Raw genomic sequence first — 20,289 nt, 5'->3', positions numbered from 1 at the left:
ACATATTTTTGTTTTAAGAATATATTGTTCACTGAATTGTAATGAATGCACTCACATGGCTTTATGCTTACATTTGTTGTTTTTGGTCCCCTCTTTGGATGGTATACTGTATGCCACATCTTACAGAATGTATCCCATAGTTTACATACAACAAGTCGTGTAATTACGGCTACGTTCGTTTGTTTCCGTACAGCTGGTGCACGTACAGCAAGCTGCACAGTGGACACAAGTTTCGCTGGTCTGACTATCGATGTAGTTCGATATCTTCTCTACGAACATGGCAGGGAACTTAGGTTTGTGATAATTTAAGAAGCAAACGAAAAAAGGAAAATAGCTTTTATGAGGACTAAATTAGCCTTTGAACAAATTTAAACAGTTACCCAATCAAGGATATTTTACGGTGAGTATTTTTTGTTTTAAAGCTTTCCCCTAAACTGGAAAATGGTGGAGGGGGCTCGAGACGCAAATTTGCTAAACTGGTTTAACGTTACTAGCCTCTGTAGCTATTCGCCAGTTACATGACACAGTAACCCCTTCTCGTAACCTACTACTAACTAACAAACAATAGGCACAGTTTAGATAGCCAAACAAGTATTGTCACAAGTTCGTCTTCAACTAACTATGCTTGGGCCAGTGCGTTTCGAATCTTTGCAGCTAGCAGGGTTGGAGCCCCCAAAAGTTTGCTGGATTACAATCATGTTTGCAACTGTAGCCACAACTGTCAAAAGGCATCCCTTGTATATAACAAACGATTAATATTATGTTTGGTTGTGCCTCAGTTGTTAAATATAACTGAATATATATTTATCCTATCATCAATGTCTCACCATTTCTTTCCTGACAAAGCCGAAATGGGTCAAATGGCTTAAAGTGACAAAAAATGGCCAAAGACAGGTGTAACTAGGAATACGGTGTAACCAAAGTATGAAGCCAAGCACTGGAAATGTATTTAACAAATATATATATTTTTAGTGAATATGCCTTGCAGTTGACAACTTAATTAAGCTATTTATTTATACTAAACAAAAATATAAACGCAACCATTTCCAAGAAGTTACTGAGTTACAGATCATAGAAGGAAATCAGTCAATTGAAATACATGCATTAGGCCCTAATCTATGGCTTTCACATGACTGGGCAGTGGCTCAACCATGGGTGGAGCCAGGCCTGCCAATCAGAAGTATTTTTTTCCCCACAAAAGGGCTTTATTACAGACAGAAATACTCCTCAGCACCCCTCTTCAGACGATCCCACAGGTGAAGAAGCCTGATGTGGAGGTCCTGGGCTGTTGTTGTGGTTACATGTGGTCTGCGGTTGTGAGGCCAATTGGCTGTACTGCCAAATTCTCAAAAACAACGTTGGAGGCGGCTTATGGTATATAAATTAACATTAAATTATCTTGCAACAGCTCTGTTGGACATTCACATTGGCATGCTGACTGCACGTTCCCTCAACTTGAGACATCTGTGGCATTGTGTTGTGTGACAAAACTGTACATTTTAGAGTGGCCTTTTATTCTCCCCAGCACAAGGTGCACCTGTTTAATGATCATACTGTTTAATCAGCTTCTTGATATGCCACAGCTGTCAGGTGGATGGATTATCTTGGCAAAGGACTAAATGTTCACTAACAGGGATGTAAACAAATTTGTGTACAAAATTTGAGAGAAATAAGCTTTTTGTGCGTATGGAAAATTTCTGGGCTCTTTTATTTCAGCTCATGGAACATGGGACCAATACTTTACATGTTACATTCATATTTTTGTTCAGTATATATTACTGGATAAGTCATGATGACAAAATAATTGTATTATGGCTCGTTAACATAGGATAGGGCCATGGTTTTGGTCTATTTGATTTGCTAACACAAACAAATTAATATAAAATAGGCCTACTAGCAAATAAAACGGATCGTGTGGACAAGTTAAATTGTTAGTATTCTGGATTTTAATCCATCTGAGCATCAATCGGCTAGGCCTATATCTGTTTCGTTAAAGGCAATTTATTAACTGAAAGACGAGCAAGAATTGTTCTAGGACTGTCTGGGAGTAGGGAGGGGAAAGGTCTATTAACTAATTTACCGACTGGTGATGTCCAGGCAGGCCAAAACGCCATCCCACCAAAACAGGCAGAAATGTCAGGTGGTCTTTTCAAACAGCTCTTACGCTATAAGGGCATTATCACCATGTTCACAATTTCACAGTATTATTTCAACTTTGTATTTGAAATATATACACAAAACACGGGAATATTACATTTGATTCCACTGGGCTTTTAAATGATCTCATAATAATACACTACATGCTCGTCGAATATCTCATTCCAAAATCATGAGCATTAATATGGAGTTGGTACCCCCTTTGCTGTTCTAACTGCCTCCACTCTTCTAGAAGGCGTTCCTCCTAGATGTTTGCACATTTCTGCAGGGACTTCCTTCCATTCAGCCACGAGCATTCGTGAGGTCGGGCACTGATGTTAGGCAATAAGCCCTGGCTTGGAGTCGGCGTTCCAATTCATTCCAAAGGTGTTTGATGGGGTTGAGGTCAGGGCTCTGCGCAGGCCATTCAATTTCTTCCACACCAAATTCGACAAACCATTTCTGTATGGACCTTGCTTTGTGCACGGGGACATTGTCATGTTGAAACAGGAAAGGACCTTCCCCAAACTGTTGCCACAAAGTTGGAAGCACAGAATCGTCTAGAATGTAATTTCCCTTCACTGGAACTAAGGGCCCTAGCCTGAACCATGAATAACAGCCCCAGACCATTATGCATTGGGGTAGGTAGCATTCTCCTGGCACCCGCCAAACCCAGATTTGTCCGTTGTACTGCTAATTGGTGAAGCGTGATTCATCACTCCAGAGAAAGCGTTTCCACTGCTCCGATGGCGGCGAGCTTTACATCACTCCAGCCGATGTTTGGCATTGCGCATGGTGATTTTAGGATTGTGTGCGGCTGCTCGAGCATGAAACCCATTTCATGAAGATCCCAACAAACATTTCAACAGACAAACAATTTTTTTTAACTTGCTACACCCTTCAGCATTAGGTGGTACCATTCTGTGAGCTTGTGTGGCATACCACTACGTGGCTGAGCCGTTGTTGCTCCTAGACATTTCCACTTCACAATAATGGCACTTACAGTTGACCGGGGTCAGCTCTAGCAGGCCGGACGAATTTACATGTTGGAAAGGTGGCATCCTGTGACGTTATCAGCGTTGAAAGTCACTGAGCTCTTCAGTACGGGCCATTCTACTGGTAATGTTTGTCTATGGAGATTGCATGGGTTTGTGCTTTATTTTAGACACCTGTCAGCAACGGGTGTGGCTGAACTAGCCAAATCCACTAATTTGAAGGGCTGTCCACATACTTTTGCCATGTATTGTATATCTATAAATAATAATGTAGCCTGGTGTATTCTTAAACCTGTGTGATCTCTATTTATAGTAAAATACAGAATATGAGCAGGGGGGAAAGTATTCAAACACTTTTTCCACATTTTGTTACGTTACAGCCTTATTCTTAATTTAATTGTTAAATGTCCTCATTAATCTATACACAATAAACCATAATGACAAAGCAAAAACTGGTTTTTAGGAATGTTTGCAAATCTATTAAAAATAATAACTTATTTACACAAGTATTCAGACCCTTTGCTTTGAGACTCGAAATTGAGCTCCGGTGCATCCTGTTTCAATTAATCATCCTTGAGATGTTTTTACAACTTGATTGGAGTCCACCTGTGATAAATTCAATTGATTGGAAAGGCACACACTTGTGTGTGTATATAAGGTCCCACAGTTGACATTGCATGTCAGAGCAAAAACCAAGCCATGAGTTCGAAGGAATTGTCCGTATAGCATCGAGACAGGATTGTGTTGAGACACAGATCTGGGGAAGGGTAGCATTGAAGGTCCCCAAGAACACAGTGGCTTCTATCATTCTTAAATGGAAGAAGTTTGGAACCACCTAGACTCTTCCTAGAGCTGACCGCCTGGCCAAACTGAGCAATCGGGGGAGAAGGGCCTTGGTCAGGAAGGTGACCAAGAACCAGATGGTCACTCTGACAGAGTTCCTCTGTGGAGATGAGAGGACCTTCCAGAAGGACAACCATCTCTACTGCACTCCACCAATCAGGATTTTATTAGTCTATTAGTGAAGTCGAAAATTATTAAGTTAAAATTAAAATTATTAAGTTGGAGTTCGAGGGTCAGAAGCGATCACTGCCTAGATACATTTTCTAATTTTAGAACATTTCCTTGATTTGTTAGAGCATCTCTGGTGATTCCTGGGCACATGGCAGCAGACTGCCCAATAGGAATCCAGGAGACCACTAAGCTTTCGTTCTCTGTAGCAACAGTGACTTCCTTTATTTATTTATTGATGAGTGAGTTTTTCCCCCCCTCTCTTCTTGATCCTGTCCCTTCTGCACGAGGTGCTCTCAAACTGTAAAAATCATTGTGACTAAGATTAACCATCCTATGACGGTGAAATCTTTATCCTCAAAACCCACATTGTTCTATTGTGTTGCACTGTAAAAACAGAAATACTTAGATTTTTTTGAATATTCAAAGTACCTTGAATAAGGCAGATGTTTCTTTCAAATGGAAATGGACCGCACAGTGGAAATGACATCGTCGGAATGGTTGTGTATTTAAGGACAGGACAACCAAAAGGAGAGGATTTTTTAAAAGGGTGTTGAGGCAGAATAGAGGGGGTTAAGGATGGCGTGAGGACAGAGGCCTATGGTTGGGTATATCAGTGCCACGTGTCCACCCTGGCACCTTTCCGCTGCACTCGAAGGTTGTCGAATTGCAAACCCGCTGTGCCCCGGCCAGTTCTCGCTCTCTGCCTAAAGGTGGGTGAGTGTTGCCCTATGATGTCTTTACGTTATTTCATTTCCATCATCACCATACCAGTTGTTTGTTAGCCATAATCTGGCATTGCATTTAGGATTGTGTGCATGTCTCTGTGTTATGGCTCGTTTCAAGCTGCATCATTCTTAGATGAGATACGGGACAGGATAACTCATCAATTTAGGAGGAATGAGCACCACAATAAATACTATTTTATGCTGTACTCAGATGGCAACATAAGACCTAAGCCATTGTCCACATGCAAAGTCAAGGTGATCTGGCTGCAGTGACTTCAAGATGTACCAGTGAAATTAATTTCCCTAGCTCATTTTGTAACTACTAGAATTTCTTAGTAAAGTATTTGCACGACGATTGCCTGTAATAAGCAGTGAATATGCAGTTTGTGTCAAGAGACGCATCTTATTTACCCATTGAGTGATAATGGCTGTTGCAGAAACATTCTAGGTCCAAGCATCTTATACAGTTACTTTCAAATTACATTCAGTGTTTGGTTTGCATGATCAATGATGCACTTTTACTAGTGTGAGGATTAAGAAATCATGTGTGAGAGATTTATCAGACATAATTAGTAGACTACACTGCTCAAAAAAATAAAGGGAACACTAAAATAACACATCCTAGATCTGAATGAATGAAATATTCTTAATAAATACTTTTTTCTTTACATAGTTGAATGTCCTGACAACAAAATCACACAAAAATTATCAATGGAAATCAAATTTATCAACCCATGGAGGGCTGGATTTGAAGTCACACTCAAAATTAAAGTGGAAAACCACACTACAGGCTGATCCAACTTTGATGTAATGTCCTTAAAACAAGTCAAAATAGGCTCAGTAGTGTGTGTGGCCTCCACGTGCCTGTATGACCTCCCTACAACGCCTGGGCATGCTCCTGATGAGGTGGCGGGTGGTCTCCTGAGGGATCCCCCACCTGTGGACGTCGGGCCCTCATACCACCCTCATGGAGTCTGTTTCTGACCGTTTGAGCAGACACATGCACATTTGTGGCCTGCTGGAGGTCATTTTGCAGGTCTCTGGCAGTGCTCCTCCTGCTCCTCCTTGCACAAAGGCGGAGGTAGCGGTCCTGCTGCTGGGTTGTTGCCCTCCTACGGCCTCCTCCACGTCTCCTGATGTACTGGCCTGTCTCCTGGTAGCGCCTCCATGCTCTGGACACTACGCTGACAGACACAGCAAACCTTCTTGCCACAGCTCGCATTGATGTCCCATCCTGGATGAGCTGCACTACCTGAACCACTTTTGTGGGTTGTAGACTCCGTCTCATGCTACCACTAGAGTGAAAGCACCGCCAGCATTCAAAAGTGACCAAAACATTAGCCAGGAAGCATAGGAACTGAGAAGTGGTCGGTCTGTGGTCACCACCTGCAGAACCACTCCTTTATTGGGGGTGTCTTGCTAATTGCCTATAATTTCCACCTGTTGTTTATTCTATTTGCACAACAGCATGTGAAATGTATTGCCTATCAGTGTTGCTTCCTAAGTGGACAGTTCGATTTCACATAAGTGTGATTGACTTGGAGTTACATTGTGTTGTTTAAGTGTTCCCTTTTATTTTTTTTGAGCAGTGTATATCTGATTTACTGATGTCTTTCTAAACACAAGTGTTTAAATCCACCAGGTTGGCCTAAACAAGACCAAATCTATTAATTGTAAGCCTTCATGCTTGTGCTGAGAATGGCCAGGGACCTTGCAATACAATATTTTCACGATACTTAGGTGCCAATACGATATGTATTGCGATTTTCACTATTCTATATGTATTGCGATTCAATACTGCGATTTATTTGAATTCGATTTTTTTTTTGCGCTTTGATGTTAAACATATTGCCTATTGTAGAGAGACGAGGTTATGAGAATTAGTTATGATCAGGCAGGGAAATAAAAGTGCTAAAAACATGGCTCACTATTTCAAAAGAAGATGTAGAACAAGCTATAGGATGGAAAATCCCAGAGTTTTAGCGCAGGTAAAGTCGACTAGCGCTAGCTAATGCTACCAACAGTAGCAAAAAAAAAACTTGGGAGTCAAATATTGATCAAATATATCGTCCCAAAATAATATTGCAACATGTAACTATCTGTATTTTCCCCCATCATCACTACATGCTAAGATCCTCATTATCCTCAGTTAAAACTTCTAAATATCTAAAATATATCTTGACTTATTAAAATTGACTTAATCGTCAATTGGTTTGCTGCCGAAAATACATTTGGCCGTCATGATTATCAGTCCATAAGGTAATTTGCATAATTTGCGGAATTAAATTGGCGCGTGTGCATTTTTGTTAGTCATGTATTTTTTCACACGCTCACAGAGCGGAATAGCCTGCCACCTGTCTGACAGCGCGAGAGTAGCTCCTCAAAAAGCTTGTAGGCTACTGGAGTGAAACCTGCTTTTCTAAGCAAAAAATAACAATTATAAATGCAATTGCGTATTCAAAACTTTGGTAGCCACGATTAAAGGAGCTATTGTTATTTCTCAATTGCAACTTGTAATTAACGTTCGCCTCCCATTTGGGTGTATAGGCTGTAGCCTGCTTACCATTGACTATCAACGCGTCACCCACCATTTTGCAATGTGAGCTTGTGGCAGTATAATTGTTTGAAACCTGAATGTTTTACTTTACTTCAAATAACGAGGCATGTATTGCCTTGCTTCAAAGTAGCCATGCGAAAAATCCATCCGTAAAAACATGGAGGCAATTATTTCATAATGACTTCCTCATGCCATTAACCAGCTTTTCCCTCATGTTCTATTGGTTTTCATATCAACTTTCTTTCGTTGTCCAGAAGCCAAAGTTTGTTAGTTTGTTGCTATGAGAAGTTAGTTTGTTGCTATGAGATTCCCCTTCTTTTAAAGTTTCTTACAGAGATTTTAATCTTTGTCACAACTGCTAGCATTAGGTTTAGAATGGGGAATTCTATTGTGGCAAATGTTTGAAAATGACTTTTTATTAGCTGCTTCATTACAGGAGTTTAATCGGCTATCGCCTTTTGAAATGTAAGACGATAGGCTTGCTATTGTTTCATGTTTCCATTTAAATTAATATCTTAATGAAAAATGACCGTTCCTTGTATACATGCCAAGTATCAGAGAGGAAGAGGCAAAGCAAGAGGTTTCACTCTCGCCAAAATCTATCCAAAATAATCGCAATACGTTTCTATGGGTTTACTTTGGCCCTAAGCTTTTCACCTGCCTTTGTTAGGGCGGAAAAATAAGCATCTCGTCATTATATATAGATCTCTAATAAGATTTTCTGTTGGTTAAGTCATTTTACTGTGTGGAATTTATTTTACCGTTTGTTGACCGGTTAATGAGGGTCAGTTAGTCAGCAGCAAAATTGACCGACATTTCCACCCCTAATATTGACCATGAACATTTAAAAGTTATGTAAAAAGCCAGTCCTACTATTACAACTCTTAAATAAGATTGAACATATGCAAAATAACTTTCTCCAGTACTTGATATTGAGCACACTTTTTAATTTCATTCAAACCATTTCTATTTGCAGAAATATATTCTAACTTCGCTGTGAATTTTTTTTATGATCAGGCGTCATTACTGAACTGCATTGCAAAGAACAAAGTTTAGGAGAAACTTGAGAAACAAAGTAGCTAAGACTATTTTCAATCAAAGGAATAAAAGAAGATGTATTTGGAGGATTCAACCAGAATTCAATGATACACAAACGTTACCAGAGCAAAGCTCTTTCTACGCTACATGACTGGTGCGGTAACCTGCTTGGTGGTGCAACAGAATTTAAAACTAATTGTCTCATAATGGCTTTCTGCCACTCAAACCTAAATGGTATGCACAATACAAAAGACCCTAACCTTTTAATGGGATACTGTAGCTGCATTAGTCTGATTTATATATATATACTTTGAGGTCAATACTAAGTTTTCATGAATCAGTCATCTCTCGCTCATAAAAAAGACTATACAATCCACAGATCTCATCTATTGTTATGTATTTGACCCATATGGAAGATGGTGTCTGTTTGGATGTTAACAAATTGAATGAAAATAATGAATAGGCCGGGACGATACCAGTATCGTGATACTCGTTAGTATTGTGGCAAAGAAGTAAACTACGAAGCGGATTTAACTTCTTTAGAAAAACAGCCCTAATGTTGGAAGCAAACATCATAATGTTGTGATTAGGATTGCAAAGTGTCGGAAACTTTCTGGTAAATTTCCAGAAATTTTCCAGGAATTTTAGCCCTGGAATTTTGGGATTTTTGCTTAAATTCATAAAAAAAGTTAGCTTATCAAATTTCAAATCAAATTTATTTACATTGCCCTTCTTACATCAGCTGATATCTCAAAGTGCTGTACAGAAACCCAGCCTAAAACCCCAAACAGCAAGCAATACAGGTGTAGAAGCACGGTGGCTAGGAAAAACTCCCTAGAAAGGCCAAAACCTAGGAAGAAACCTAGAGAGGAACCAGGCTATGTGGGGTGGCCAGTCCTCTTCTGGCTGTGCCGGGTGGAGATTATAACAGAACATGGCCAAGATGTTCAAATGTTCATAAATGACCAGCGTGGTCAAATAATATTAATCACAGGCAGAACAGTTGAAACTGGAGCAGCAGCACGGCCAGGTGGACTGGGGACAGCAAGGAGTCATCATGTCAGGTAGTCCTGAGGCATGGTCCTAGGGCTCAGGTCCTCCGAGAGAGAAAGAGAGAATTAGAGAGAGCATACTTAAATTCACACAGGACACCGGATAGGATAGGAGAAATACTCCAGATATAACAAACTGACCCTAGCCCCCCCGACACATAATCTACTGCAGCATAAATACTGGAGGATGAGACAGGAGGGGTCAGGAGACACTGTGGCCCCATCCGATGACACCCCAGGACATGGCCAAACAGGAAGGATATAACCCCACCCACTTTGCCAAAGCACAGGCCCCACACCACTAGAGGGATATCTTCAACCACCAACTTACCATCCTGAGACAAGGCCGAGTATAGCCCATAAAGATCTCCGCCACGGCACAACCCAAGGGGGGGACCAACCCATAACGGGTGCTGTCCCAAACGAAAACAACCACGACCTAGAGCGATCACACCGATGATTGAGTTAAATACTTTATAAACTACACGAGCTGAAAACAAACAAAACTTCTGCAGCACAGCACACACAATCAAACTGTCGCGCCACCAAAGAGCCCCTCCCCAAAGAGCTGAACGAGCTCTCTTTATTTCCTCCTTCCTTACTGCTCATGCGCTCTTAAAGTGGCAGCGCACGGTGAAGGCTCCGTGCAGATTTCGCCACAACCTGCCTAAATGACTACCCACCCATAGCACTCACGTCTGTAGCCATGGGTCACATCAACACCATTATCCCAGAAACCCTAGACCCACTCTAACCCACTCAGAGACCTGACTGTGTAGTGCAAGCACAACAACCTCTCCCTCAATGTGATCAAGACAAAGGAGATGATTGTGGACTACAGGAAAAAGAGGACCGAGCACACCTCCATTCTCATCGACGGGGCTGTAGTGGAGCAGTTTGAGAGCTTCAAGTTCCTAGGCGTCCACATCCCCAACAAACTAACATGGTCCAAGCACACCAAGAGAGTCGTGAAGAGGGCACGACAAAACCTATTCCCCTCAGGAGACTGAAAAGATTTGGCATGGGTCCTCAGATCCTCAAAAAGTTTTACAGCTGCACCATCGAGAGCATCCTGACGGGTTGCATCACTGCCTGGTACAGCAACTGCTTTGCCTCCGACCGCAAGGCACTACAGAGGGTAGTATGTATGGCCCAGTATATCACCGGGGCCAAGCTTCCTGCCATCCAGGACCTCTATCTCAGGCAGTGACAGAGGAAGGCCCTAAAAATTGTCTGAGACTGCAGCCAACCTGTTCTCTCTGCTACTGCATGGCAAGCGGTACCGGAGCGTCAAATATAGGTCCAAGAGGCTTCTAAACAGCTTCTATCCCTAAGCCATAAGACTCCTGAACAGCTAATCAAATGGCTACACAGACTAATTGCATTGCCCCCCCCCCCCCCGCCCCCGCCCCCAACGCTGCTGCTACTCTCTGTTATTATCTATGCATAGTCACTTTAATTACTCAACCTACATGTACATATTACCTCGATACCGGTGCCCCCTGTATATAGCCTCCATGTTGACTCTGTACCGGTACCCCCTGTATATAGCCTCCATGTTGACTCTGTACCAGTACCCCCTGTATATAGCCTCCACGTTGACTCTGTACTGGTACCCCTTGTATATAGCCTCCACATTGACTCTGTACCGGTACCCCCTGTATATAGCCTCCACGTTGACTCTGTACTGGTACCCCCTGTATATAGCCTCCACGTTGACTCTGTACCTGTACTCCCTGTTTATAGCCTCCACGTTGACTCTGTACTGGTACCCCCTGTATATAGCCTCCACATTGACTCTGTACCTGTACTCCCTGTTTATAGCCTCCACGTTGACTCTGTACCGGTACCCCCTGTATATAGCCTCCACATTGACTCTGTACCTGTACTCCCTGTTTATAGCCTCCACGTTGACTCTGTACCGGTACCCCCTGTATATAGCCTCCACGTTGACTCTGTACCGGTACCCCCTGTATATAGCCTCCACGTTGACTCTGTACCGGTACCCCCTGTATATAGCCTCCACGTTGACTCTGTACCGGTACCCCCTGTATATAGCCTCCACATTGACTCTGTATCGGTACCCCCTGTATATAGCCTCCACATTGACTCTGTATCGGTACCCCCTGTATATAGCCTCCACATTGACTCTGTATCGGTACCCCCTGTATATAGCCTCCACATTGACTCTGTATCGGTACCCCCTGTATATAGACCTGCTATTGTTATTTACTGAAGCTCTTTAATCATTTATTATTCTAATCTCTTACTTTTTTGTAGGTATTTTCTTAAAACTACATTGTTGGTTAAGTGCGTGTAAGTAAGCATTTTACTGTAAGGTTCTATTCGGCGCATGTGACAAATAGAATTTGATTTGAAGTAGAACAAATGCAGGAATGTCGCAGTGTCCCTTTAAGTTAGTAGTGTCATAAGATTTGAATTAGTTGAGTGTCTGTGATAGTTGACTGAGGCTAAGAACACTTGGTGCTTATTATTCAAGGGGAACGTAGGCCTAGGCTAGCCCTTTTCTACATTTCAGTTGACAGTTTCATAGATTTATATGTGGGGTATCCTTTTGGGAAAAATGGATGGGATAATGTTTAGCTCCCCGTTTAGACAGGTTTTAAATGAAAAAAAACCTAATTGATTTGGCTTCATGTGCTTAATGTATTCTCTTCTGAATCTATGCCTTTTGTCTTCTGTAGAGCTTTCTACCAGGAACACTTGGAAGATTCTCAATACGACGTGCTCAGAGTCACTGAAGTGCCTGCCCTGCACCTGTCATTCCTAGACCGTACCAGTGTAAATCAGAACCCTACTTTGGTTCAGCTCTTACCTGCAAGTCTCGGGTCTTTCCAAAGAGCATGTTGCCAATGCCGTCTCTCTGCTCCATTGTCTGGTTACACCGAGGGATCAAGCTAAAGAAAGTGCTTTATTTCTCAAACACAGGCCAGGTCTGAGTTTCAACCATTCACACCAACAGTTCAGTCATGCTTCTTAGTTTTAGTTGAAAATTCCTGAATAGTGTTGCCATCACAATTAACATCCTCAACACTCTGGCACTTCACTGCCCTGGTTAGTGTGTATCATAGTTGGAAATCTTTGCACATGGCTGTAGAGGGCTTCCAATTCATAGCAATTTATGTCTATAACAAAGACTGGGACGAGGACCTTGACCTCCAGCCAGGGGACATACTGACCGTCAGCAAGACGTCACTGACATCTCTTGGGCTCAAGGATGGGGACGAGGAGCACCCGGATTGCCTGGGATGGATGGTGGGAGTCAACAAGCGCACTAAGCAGAGGGGAGACTTCCCTGGGACGTATGTCCAGTATGTGGGGCCTGTGAAGATGTATGTGGTGCCCAACCAGCCTCTGCAGCAGAGACCCCTCCCAGCAGCCCCCAGGCCTCAGCCTCCCCCAGCACATCAAGGTAGGACACAGTGCCTTCAGAAAGTATTCATACCCCTTGACTTATTCCTCAATTTGTTGTTACAGCCTGAATTCAAAATTGGTGAGGAAAACATTTTATTTAATCAATCTACACACAATACCCCATAATGACAAAGTGAAAACATGTTTTTGGGCATTTTTGCTAATTTATTGAAAATGAAGTACAGAAATATCTAATTTTACTATTCACACCGCTGAGTCAATTCTTTGTAGAAGCACCTTTGGCAGAGATTACAGCTGTGAATCTTTCTGGGTAAGTCTCTTAAGAGCATTCTTCAAGCTCTGTCAAATTGGTTGTTAATCATTGCTAGACAGCCATTTTCAGGTCTTGCCGTAGATTTAAGCCATAACTGTAACTCGGCCATTAAGGAACATTCGCCATCTTCTTGTTAAGCAACTCCCGTGTAGATTTGGCCTTGTGTTTTAGGTTATTGTCCTGCTGAAAGGTGAATTTATCTCCCAGTGTCTGGTGGAAAGCAGACTGAACCAGGTTTTCGTCTAGGATTTTGCCTGTGCTTAGCTCCATATCCTGAAACTCCTAATCCTTAATGGTTACAGGCATACACATAACATGATGCAGCCATCACTACACTTGAAAATATGGAGAATGGTACACAGTAATGTGTTGTATTGGATTTGCCCCAAACATAATACTTTGTATTCAGGACAAAAAAGGTTATTGGTTTGCCACATTTTTTGAAGTATTACATTAGTGCCTTGTTGTAAACAGGATGCATGTCTTGGAATATTTTTTATTCTGTACAAGCATTCTTCTTTTCACTCTGTCATTTAGGCTAGTATTGTGAAGTAACTACAATGTTGTTGATCCATCCTCAGTTTTCTCCTCACAGCCATTAAACTCTGTTTTAAAATCACCATTGCCCTCATGGTGAAATCCCTCAGTGGTTTCCTTCCTTCTTTCCGGCAACCGAGTTAGGAAGGATCTTTGTCGTGACTGGCTATATAGATACACCATCCAAAGTGTAATTAATAACTTCACCATGCTCAAATGTCAGCTCCCCCCACATCTACCAATAGGTGCCCTTCTTTGCGAGGCATTGGAAAACCTCCCTGGTCTTTGTGATTGAATCTGTGTTTGAAATTCACTGCTTGACTAAGAGACCTTACAATTATCTATATGTGTGGGGTATGGAGATGAGGTAGCTTTAAAAAAATATATATATATATATATATATGTGTTATTAAACACTTATTGCACATGGAGTGAGTCAATGCAATTTACATGACTTGTTAATTAAGCACATTTCACTCCTGAACTTATTTAGGTTTTCCATAAAAGGGGTTGAATAATTATTGACTCAAGCCATTTCAGCTTGTCATTTCTTCTTAATTTGTAAAAAAAAAAAAAATCCACATTGACATTATGGGGTATTTGTGTGTAGGCCAGTGACAAAAAAAATCTAAATTGAATACATTTTTAAGTCAGGCTGTAACACCAAAATGTGGAAAAAGTCAAGGGGTGTGAATCATTTCTGAAGGCACTGTATACACCACAGACTCCCCACATTTCTGCATACAAGAATACAGTACGTAGGATTACAAGAGCAACAAACCCTGTCTACTTTTTCAACATTCTAGATGATATTACTCTTTAAATTGTTTTTAAATCTGTGATGTCCGCTTATCTTTTATTTGTATTTTGTTATTTACCCATAATTATTGTCTTCACATAGTATCAGCCCACCTTCCATTTCCCATTGTACTTCAGTTTTCTGCCTGTTGCTCCCCTTCTGGAGGCAGTAAATTGTGTTGCTTGCTTTGGGAGCTTGGAAAAGCACCAGGTCAGTCTGGAAAGGGAGCAGGTAGGGGAGCTTTCTGCTGAAGCAGCACATTCCTCTGCAGTCACGTGACACTGCTTCAATATTTGCCTTCTATTCATTCTCTGTAGGAGGGCAGGTCAGCTCAGTTCCTCTCCAGGCCACAGGCCTGCTAGGAGACATGGAAATGGTACCCACAGCTGCCCATTCCAACCTGTTAGCCTTGGACAGGTTTCCCCATGTCCCCTCTCTTTGCTGCAGCCCTGCTACTCTTGCATAATTGCATACTTGCTTTCTTTTTTTCTTTCTATGTCTCTAAAATGCCATGGGTTGTAGAGTAGTTTTTCCTTCTATTTAGTCATTACTGACAATTTGCTCTGAAATGAATGATGAAAAATGTTTTTGACACAATTTGATTGGGAGTTAAATCTAATTTATACCTAACGTATGTACACAACACAATTAGTTACGCAAAATGGCTTCCCTGCATAGTTGCATCGAGTTATACATTTTGGGTTGTACACTTCTGTGTATTTTTGCAACTTAGGCCTATCTACTCAGGACAGGCCTAATTGTATTCCTGCATTGCATACGTACTTCAGGTATTTTAAATTTGGCTTTAGGCAAAACCCCTGTCATCAAACTAAGGATAGTTTGTGATATTGTAGGTGGATTGAGTGCAATATGAACTTGACATGCAATTTAGACTGTTTTTTTTAAAGCCCAGGCGAACTACCTTCGTCCTTGGAGAAAAAGACTCACCCATGCTGTATAATTTAGTTTCCAGACATGCTCTACATTCTCATTATTTTAATTGGGGAATGTTAAAGGCTTATTTTACTGGCGGGACCTATGTTAGTTATATTTAGTCTGTCTGCAGGAGACACATACCATTAAGTGCAGCCAATGGACTAGTAAAGATACCCAGCCTTGGGACAGGGAGTGACGACGGACCGTTCTACGAATTGGGTTGAGCAGGCAGTGGTGTACGGGAACACAGGGAGTGACACAGCCCAAAGCCTGGTGTCCAGGTTTCTTCATTTTCTCCACAATTCTTCCATCCAACTAAGCAACTGGAGTAGAAGAAAGAAAACTGCTTAGAATGGCCACTGTGAGGCTAGCAGAGACTTTCAGAGTTCAATTGCTGAAATGTGATTATTTTTTATTTTTTGATTGCTCAACATCTCAGGAACTCTACAACAAAGCATTTAAGACTAAGGCAACTAAATATAAAAACTGACATTTTCACGGTGGTGTAGACATAGGCCTACTGCTTCGTGGAAAAAATACTTGTCATCTATGCACTTAAATAGCGAATGGAGAACTGCTTTTCACCGTGGTTCATTTTCATGCCAGCCAGGTAGGCTATACTCCTGTTGTAAAGAGAAGCAATGTGCTAAATTATTAGGAACGTTGAGAAATAAATATAGTAGGCCTAGCCTATAGAAAGCTGATGGGTACTCTTTTTAAGAGGCCATCACCCTGTTTTCTAACACAATTGCATAGCCTATAGAAATGTTTTGCAACATGAGCTCATGGGCTCTCATGAAGTGTTTGCATTTAATGTCAGAGTGGTTAGAGGGACAATAGAGTGCTGAGTACCAGGCAGTTTGCAAGTTTGGTAGGCCTCTAAAGACCATCTGCAGCATCAGAGCTTGGAGAAGCCTAATTACTGTGACTAAATGGTCATGTGCAATTTGAATGCCTTCATGTGACCGCCGGTGTGGCGGTAATACAGTCACCGCAACAGCCCTAGTCATAGTCACTACTGAAGAAAACATTTTCTGTACAAAAACAAGTTTTTACATCTAGGGCTATTGTTTTCTTCCGACAATGCGTTTAATAAGCTTAGGTCCAATCTGCCCTCTCACATGCAAATGTTGGGTTTAATTATGGCAGTATTTTGTGCAGTGGCCAATAGGCATATTTTCAGATGGTCAATGCAGTCGGTAGGGTAGGCCTACAACTTCTTGAGCTGTGTTTTTGTTTGAGTCCTCTGTCTTTGATATTGTTCTGTGGAGGATTTATATTATTATTTGGCTTATGAGTCCTCAGCTCACTACTAATTCCTGAACTTTACACACACACACACACACACACACACAGTTCTTGAAAGCCATTTCATATGTCGATAGTATTTTCAACATAACCTTACTGTATGTAGTCTAATGCACTGTTTGTAGTACAGGCAAATATGTTTTTTTTATTGTGTATTTATTTTGGTTTTGTATTGTACAGTTGTGACTTAGCAAGACTGACTCAAACATGCAATACTCAGCCACTGTACAGCAGCTAGGTTCCAGAGCATTTGGCAAAGGCGACCCTCGGAAGAGTGAAGGCTGCAGAGAAGCAGGGGGGTGGGGCGGACATTATACAGGAGGGAAATCGAGAGCTGGGCAGCAATTTTCCATGTTTTAACGTGCAGCAGAGAGGGGGAATGTGCTGACATGGTACTTTCTGTGAACTCCAAAATGATCAGACATGGTTTAGGCTTGCGCTGCCAGGAGGCATGGGGTGCCAAGCTTATACAGTGGGTCTGAAAATGAGGCTCTCGCGCGCTGCCACCGGAGGTTATGCCTGTTCAGGGTTTTTTTTAAATTAAAATCCTTCATTGTGTTACACTGAGACACTTGAAAAACCCTCCTCACGCTAAGGGCTGTGGTGAAACATGGCCTTGCAATGGAGTGGAGTGAAATTCCTGAAAGAAAATTAAACTGGGTATTTGTTGTGAAAAGATTAAAAGTTATTTAAGGGGCTGTTGTAATTTTGATTGAGCTTTGTTTGGTGTATTTGATTGCTACAGATTTGCTGTAATAATTATTTTAAACAAGATCAAGGCCTAATGGGTATCCTATCCTATTTGTCTTCCAGGGACTTCAGCTCAAGAGTTTGTCCAGCCTTTTCCACCCCCAGAAAATGCCCTCCCCACTTTGGTGAAGTTGATAGAGGCCATTGAGAAAAAAGGTGTGATATCAGAACACGTTTTGAATCTGATGTGTTTAGTACAAGTCATTTGACAAGAGAAGCAGCAGCATTGACCTGGAAATATGCCACATAGTACTTTCGATGTGACATTAATGTATCAATTATCCATACTTGCATGTAAACTAATGCTTTGGTAGAATATATTTTATGCATGACATGTACTATACAGTGCCTTCAGAAGGAATTCAGACCCCTTGACTTTTTCCCCTTTTTTTACGTTACAGCCTTATTGTTAAATTGATTAAATTGTTTTTTTCCCTTCAACCATCTACACACAATACCCCATAATGACATAGCAAATGCAGGTTTTTGGAAATGTTTGCTAATTTATATATTTTTTAAAACTGAAATACTACATTTATATAAGTATTCAGACCCTTTACTCAGTATTATGTTGAAGCACCTTTGGCAGCAATTACAGCATCTGTTAGATCGGTTCAAGTCTGGGCTCTGGCTGGGCCACCCAATAACATTCAGAGACTTGTCCCGAAGCCACTCCTGCTTTGTATTGGCTGTGTGCTTAGGGTCGTTGTCCTGTGGAAGGTGAACCTTTACCCCAGTCTGAGGTCCTGAGCGCTCTGGAGCAGGTTTTCATCAAGGATCTTTCTGTACATTTCTCAGTTCATCTTTGCCTTGATCCTGACTAGTCTGCCAGTCCCTGACTCAGAAAAACATTGACGCAGCATGATGCTGCCACCACCATGCTTCACCGTTGGGATGGTGCCAGGTTTCTTCCAGATGTGACGCTTGGCATTCAGGCCAAAGAGTTCAATCTTGGTTTCATCAGACCAGAGATTCTTTAAGTGCCTTTTGGCAAACTCCAAGCGGGCTGTCATGTGCCTTTTACTGAGGAGTGAATTCCATCTGGCCACGCTACCATAAAGGCCTGATTGAGAGATGGTTGTCCTTCTGGAAGGTTCTCTCATCTCCACAGAGGAACTTTACAGCTCTGTCAGAGTGACCATCAGGTTCTTGGTCACCTCCCTGACCAAGGCCTTTCTCCTCCGATTGCTCATTTTGGCCGGGTGGCCAGCTCTAGGAAGAGTCTAGGTCGTTCCAAACTTCGTCCATTTAAGAATGATGGAGGCCACTGTGTTCTTGGGGACCTTCAAAGCTGCAGACATTTTTCAGTACCCATCCCCAGATCTGTGCCTCGACACAATGTTGTCTCGGAGCTCTATGGACAATACCTTTGACCTCATGGCTTTCTTTATTTTTGCTCTGACATGCATTGTCAGCTATGGGACCTTTTATATAGACAGGTGTGTGCCTTTCCAAATCATGTCCAATCAATTGAATTTTTCACAGGTGGACTCCAATTAAGTTTTAGAAACAGCTCAAGGAGGATTAATGGAAACAGGATGCACCTGAGTTCAATATTGAATCTCATAGCAAAGGGTCTGAATAGTAATGTAAATAAGGTATTTCTGTTTTTTATATTTAATAAATTAGCAACATTTTAAAAAATTAAATGTTTTTCGCTTTGTCATTATGTGTCATAATTGTGTAGATTGCTGAGGATTTCAAAAAAAATGTATTATGGTATAAGGCTGTAATGTAATAAAATGTGGAAAAAGTCAAGGGGTCTGAATACTTTGCGAAGGCACTGTATACATACATGTATTTAGCTTTGATCATGGTCCACTTAGATCCCCATGGTCTACAAACAGTGTCATTTAAAAGGTGGATCTGCTGCTAGAGGAGACACCCTGGCTTTGATAGGAACTCTCCTCTGCCTTTCCTCATTTGGGGAAAAGTCCGTCCTTGTTTTTATCTCTTTACATGTTTATTTTGGGATCCACCCCTGTAAAGGTAATTTGCTTTTCATACAACCACATGTTTCGTCCACGTTCCCTGAGAGGACGCAGGAGTTGAGCAAATCGAATTGAGAAAAGGCCCTCTCCTCTCTCCGTCTGATCTTTGACCTTTCAGACTTAGCACTCCTGAAAGTGTCTCCTGGGCCTCCAGGTAGCATGTGGAAGGCCAGGTTAGTGCTGAAACGTTTCAGTTAGCGTCTCAGTCTTGTATTTTCAGCTCTGGGAGCTGTATTTTGGATGTTTATACGTGTAACTAATTGATCCACTAATAGAGGCATGCCAGGAGAGAAAATACTATTTCAGAAGGGTGCGCTAACTGTGTGTGTGTGTCAAACTCTTGCAGGTTTGGATTGCGAGACGCTGTACAGGAAGTCTGGCTCCTTGGCTGCTGGCGGTCATAGACAGAGCCTGAATTTTGGTAAGACCCTCTTTTTCTCTCTTGCACATTATGCTTGTGCATTAATTTATTGTTCTTACATTCAACTCTTGCTGAGCTGTACATGTTGATAGAGTCTGTTGCCATCGTCGGATAGTCATCCATTCCTGTAGGATAAAAAGTAATTTACTCCGAACCCTGTGACTTCAATGATTGTGGTGCTGTTCATTCTATAGCCCTGCCTATTGAGTTCAGTTAGGAAAATAACTCAGAGGGGTGATGACCATGCTGTCCTCGTGGTTCCTGTAGGGTACACTACATGCTCTGTTTGTCTTTGCTCTATTTCAACAGTGGGCCATTAAC

At 41.7% G+C, this 20,289-nt stretch overlaps 1 protein-coding gene across 4 annotated transcripts in view; it reads left to right on the top strand.

Annotated features, from left to right (window-relative positions):
• The first annotated feature begins 189 nt into the window (after positions 1–189).
• Positions 190–20,289, top strand: part of LOC139370592 (phosphatidylinositol 3-kinase regulatory subunit gamma-like) — a 31,057-nt gene continuing 10,957 nt past the window's right edge. For 2 of the 4 annotated variants that reach the window (XR_011627162.1, XM_071110214.1), the window contains exons 1-4: positions 190–400; positions 12,223–12,950; positions 17,620–17,712; positions 19,894–19,968. Coding sequence is in view for 2 of the 4 variants with exons in the window: in XM_071110214.1 (XP_070966315.1) it covers positions 12,626–12,950; positions 17,620–17,712; positions 19,894–19,968 (493 nt within the window). In the remaining 2 variants the exon portion in view is untranslated. Of the gene's footprint in view, positions 401–12,222; positions 12,951–17,619; positions 17,713–19,682; positions 19,721–19,893; positions 19,969–20,289 lie in introns of those variants that run through there. The other 2 variants (XM_071110329.1, XM_071110412.1) reach the window with 2 other exon arrangements.

The sequence above is a fragment of the Oncorhynchus clarkii genome, chromosome 1 (assembly GCF_045791955.1).
Source record: "Oncorhynchus clarkii lewisi isolate Uvic-CL-2024 chromosome 1, UVic_Ocla_1.0, whole genome shotgun sequence".
Classification (NCBI taxonomy): Eukaryota; Metazoa; Chordata; class Actinopteri; order Salmoniformes; family Salmonidae; genus Oncorhynchus; species Oncorhynchus clarkii.
The sequence above is the reverse complement of the archived record's forward strand: the minus strand, read 5'-3'. Positions and strand labels throughout refer to the sequence as shown.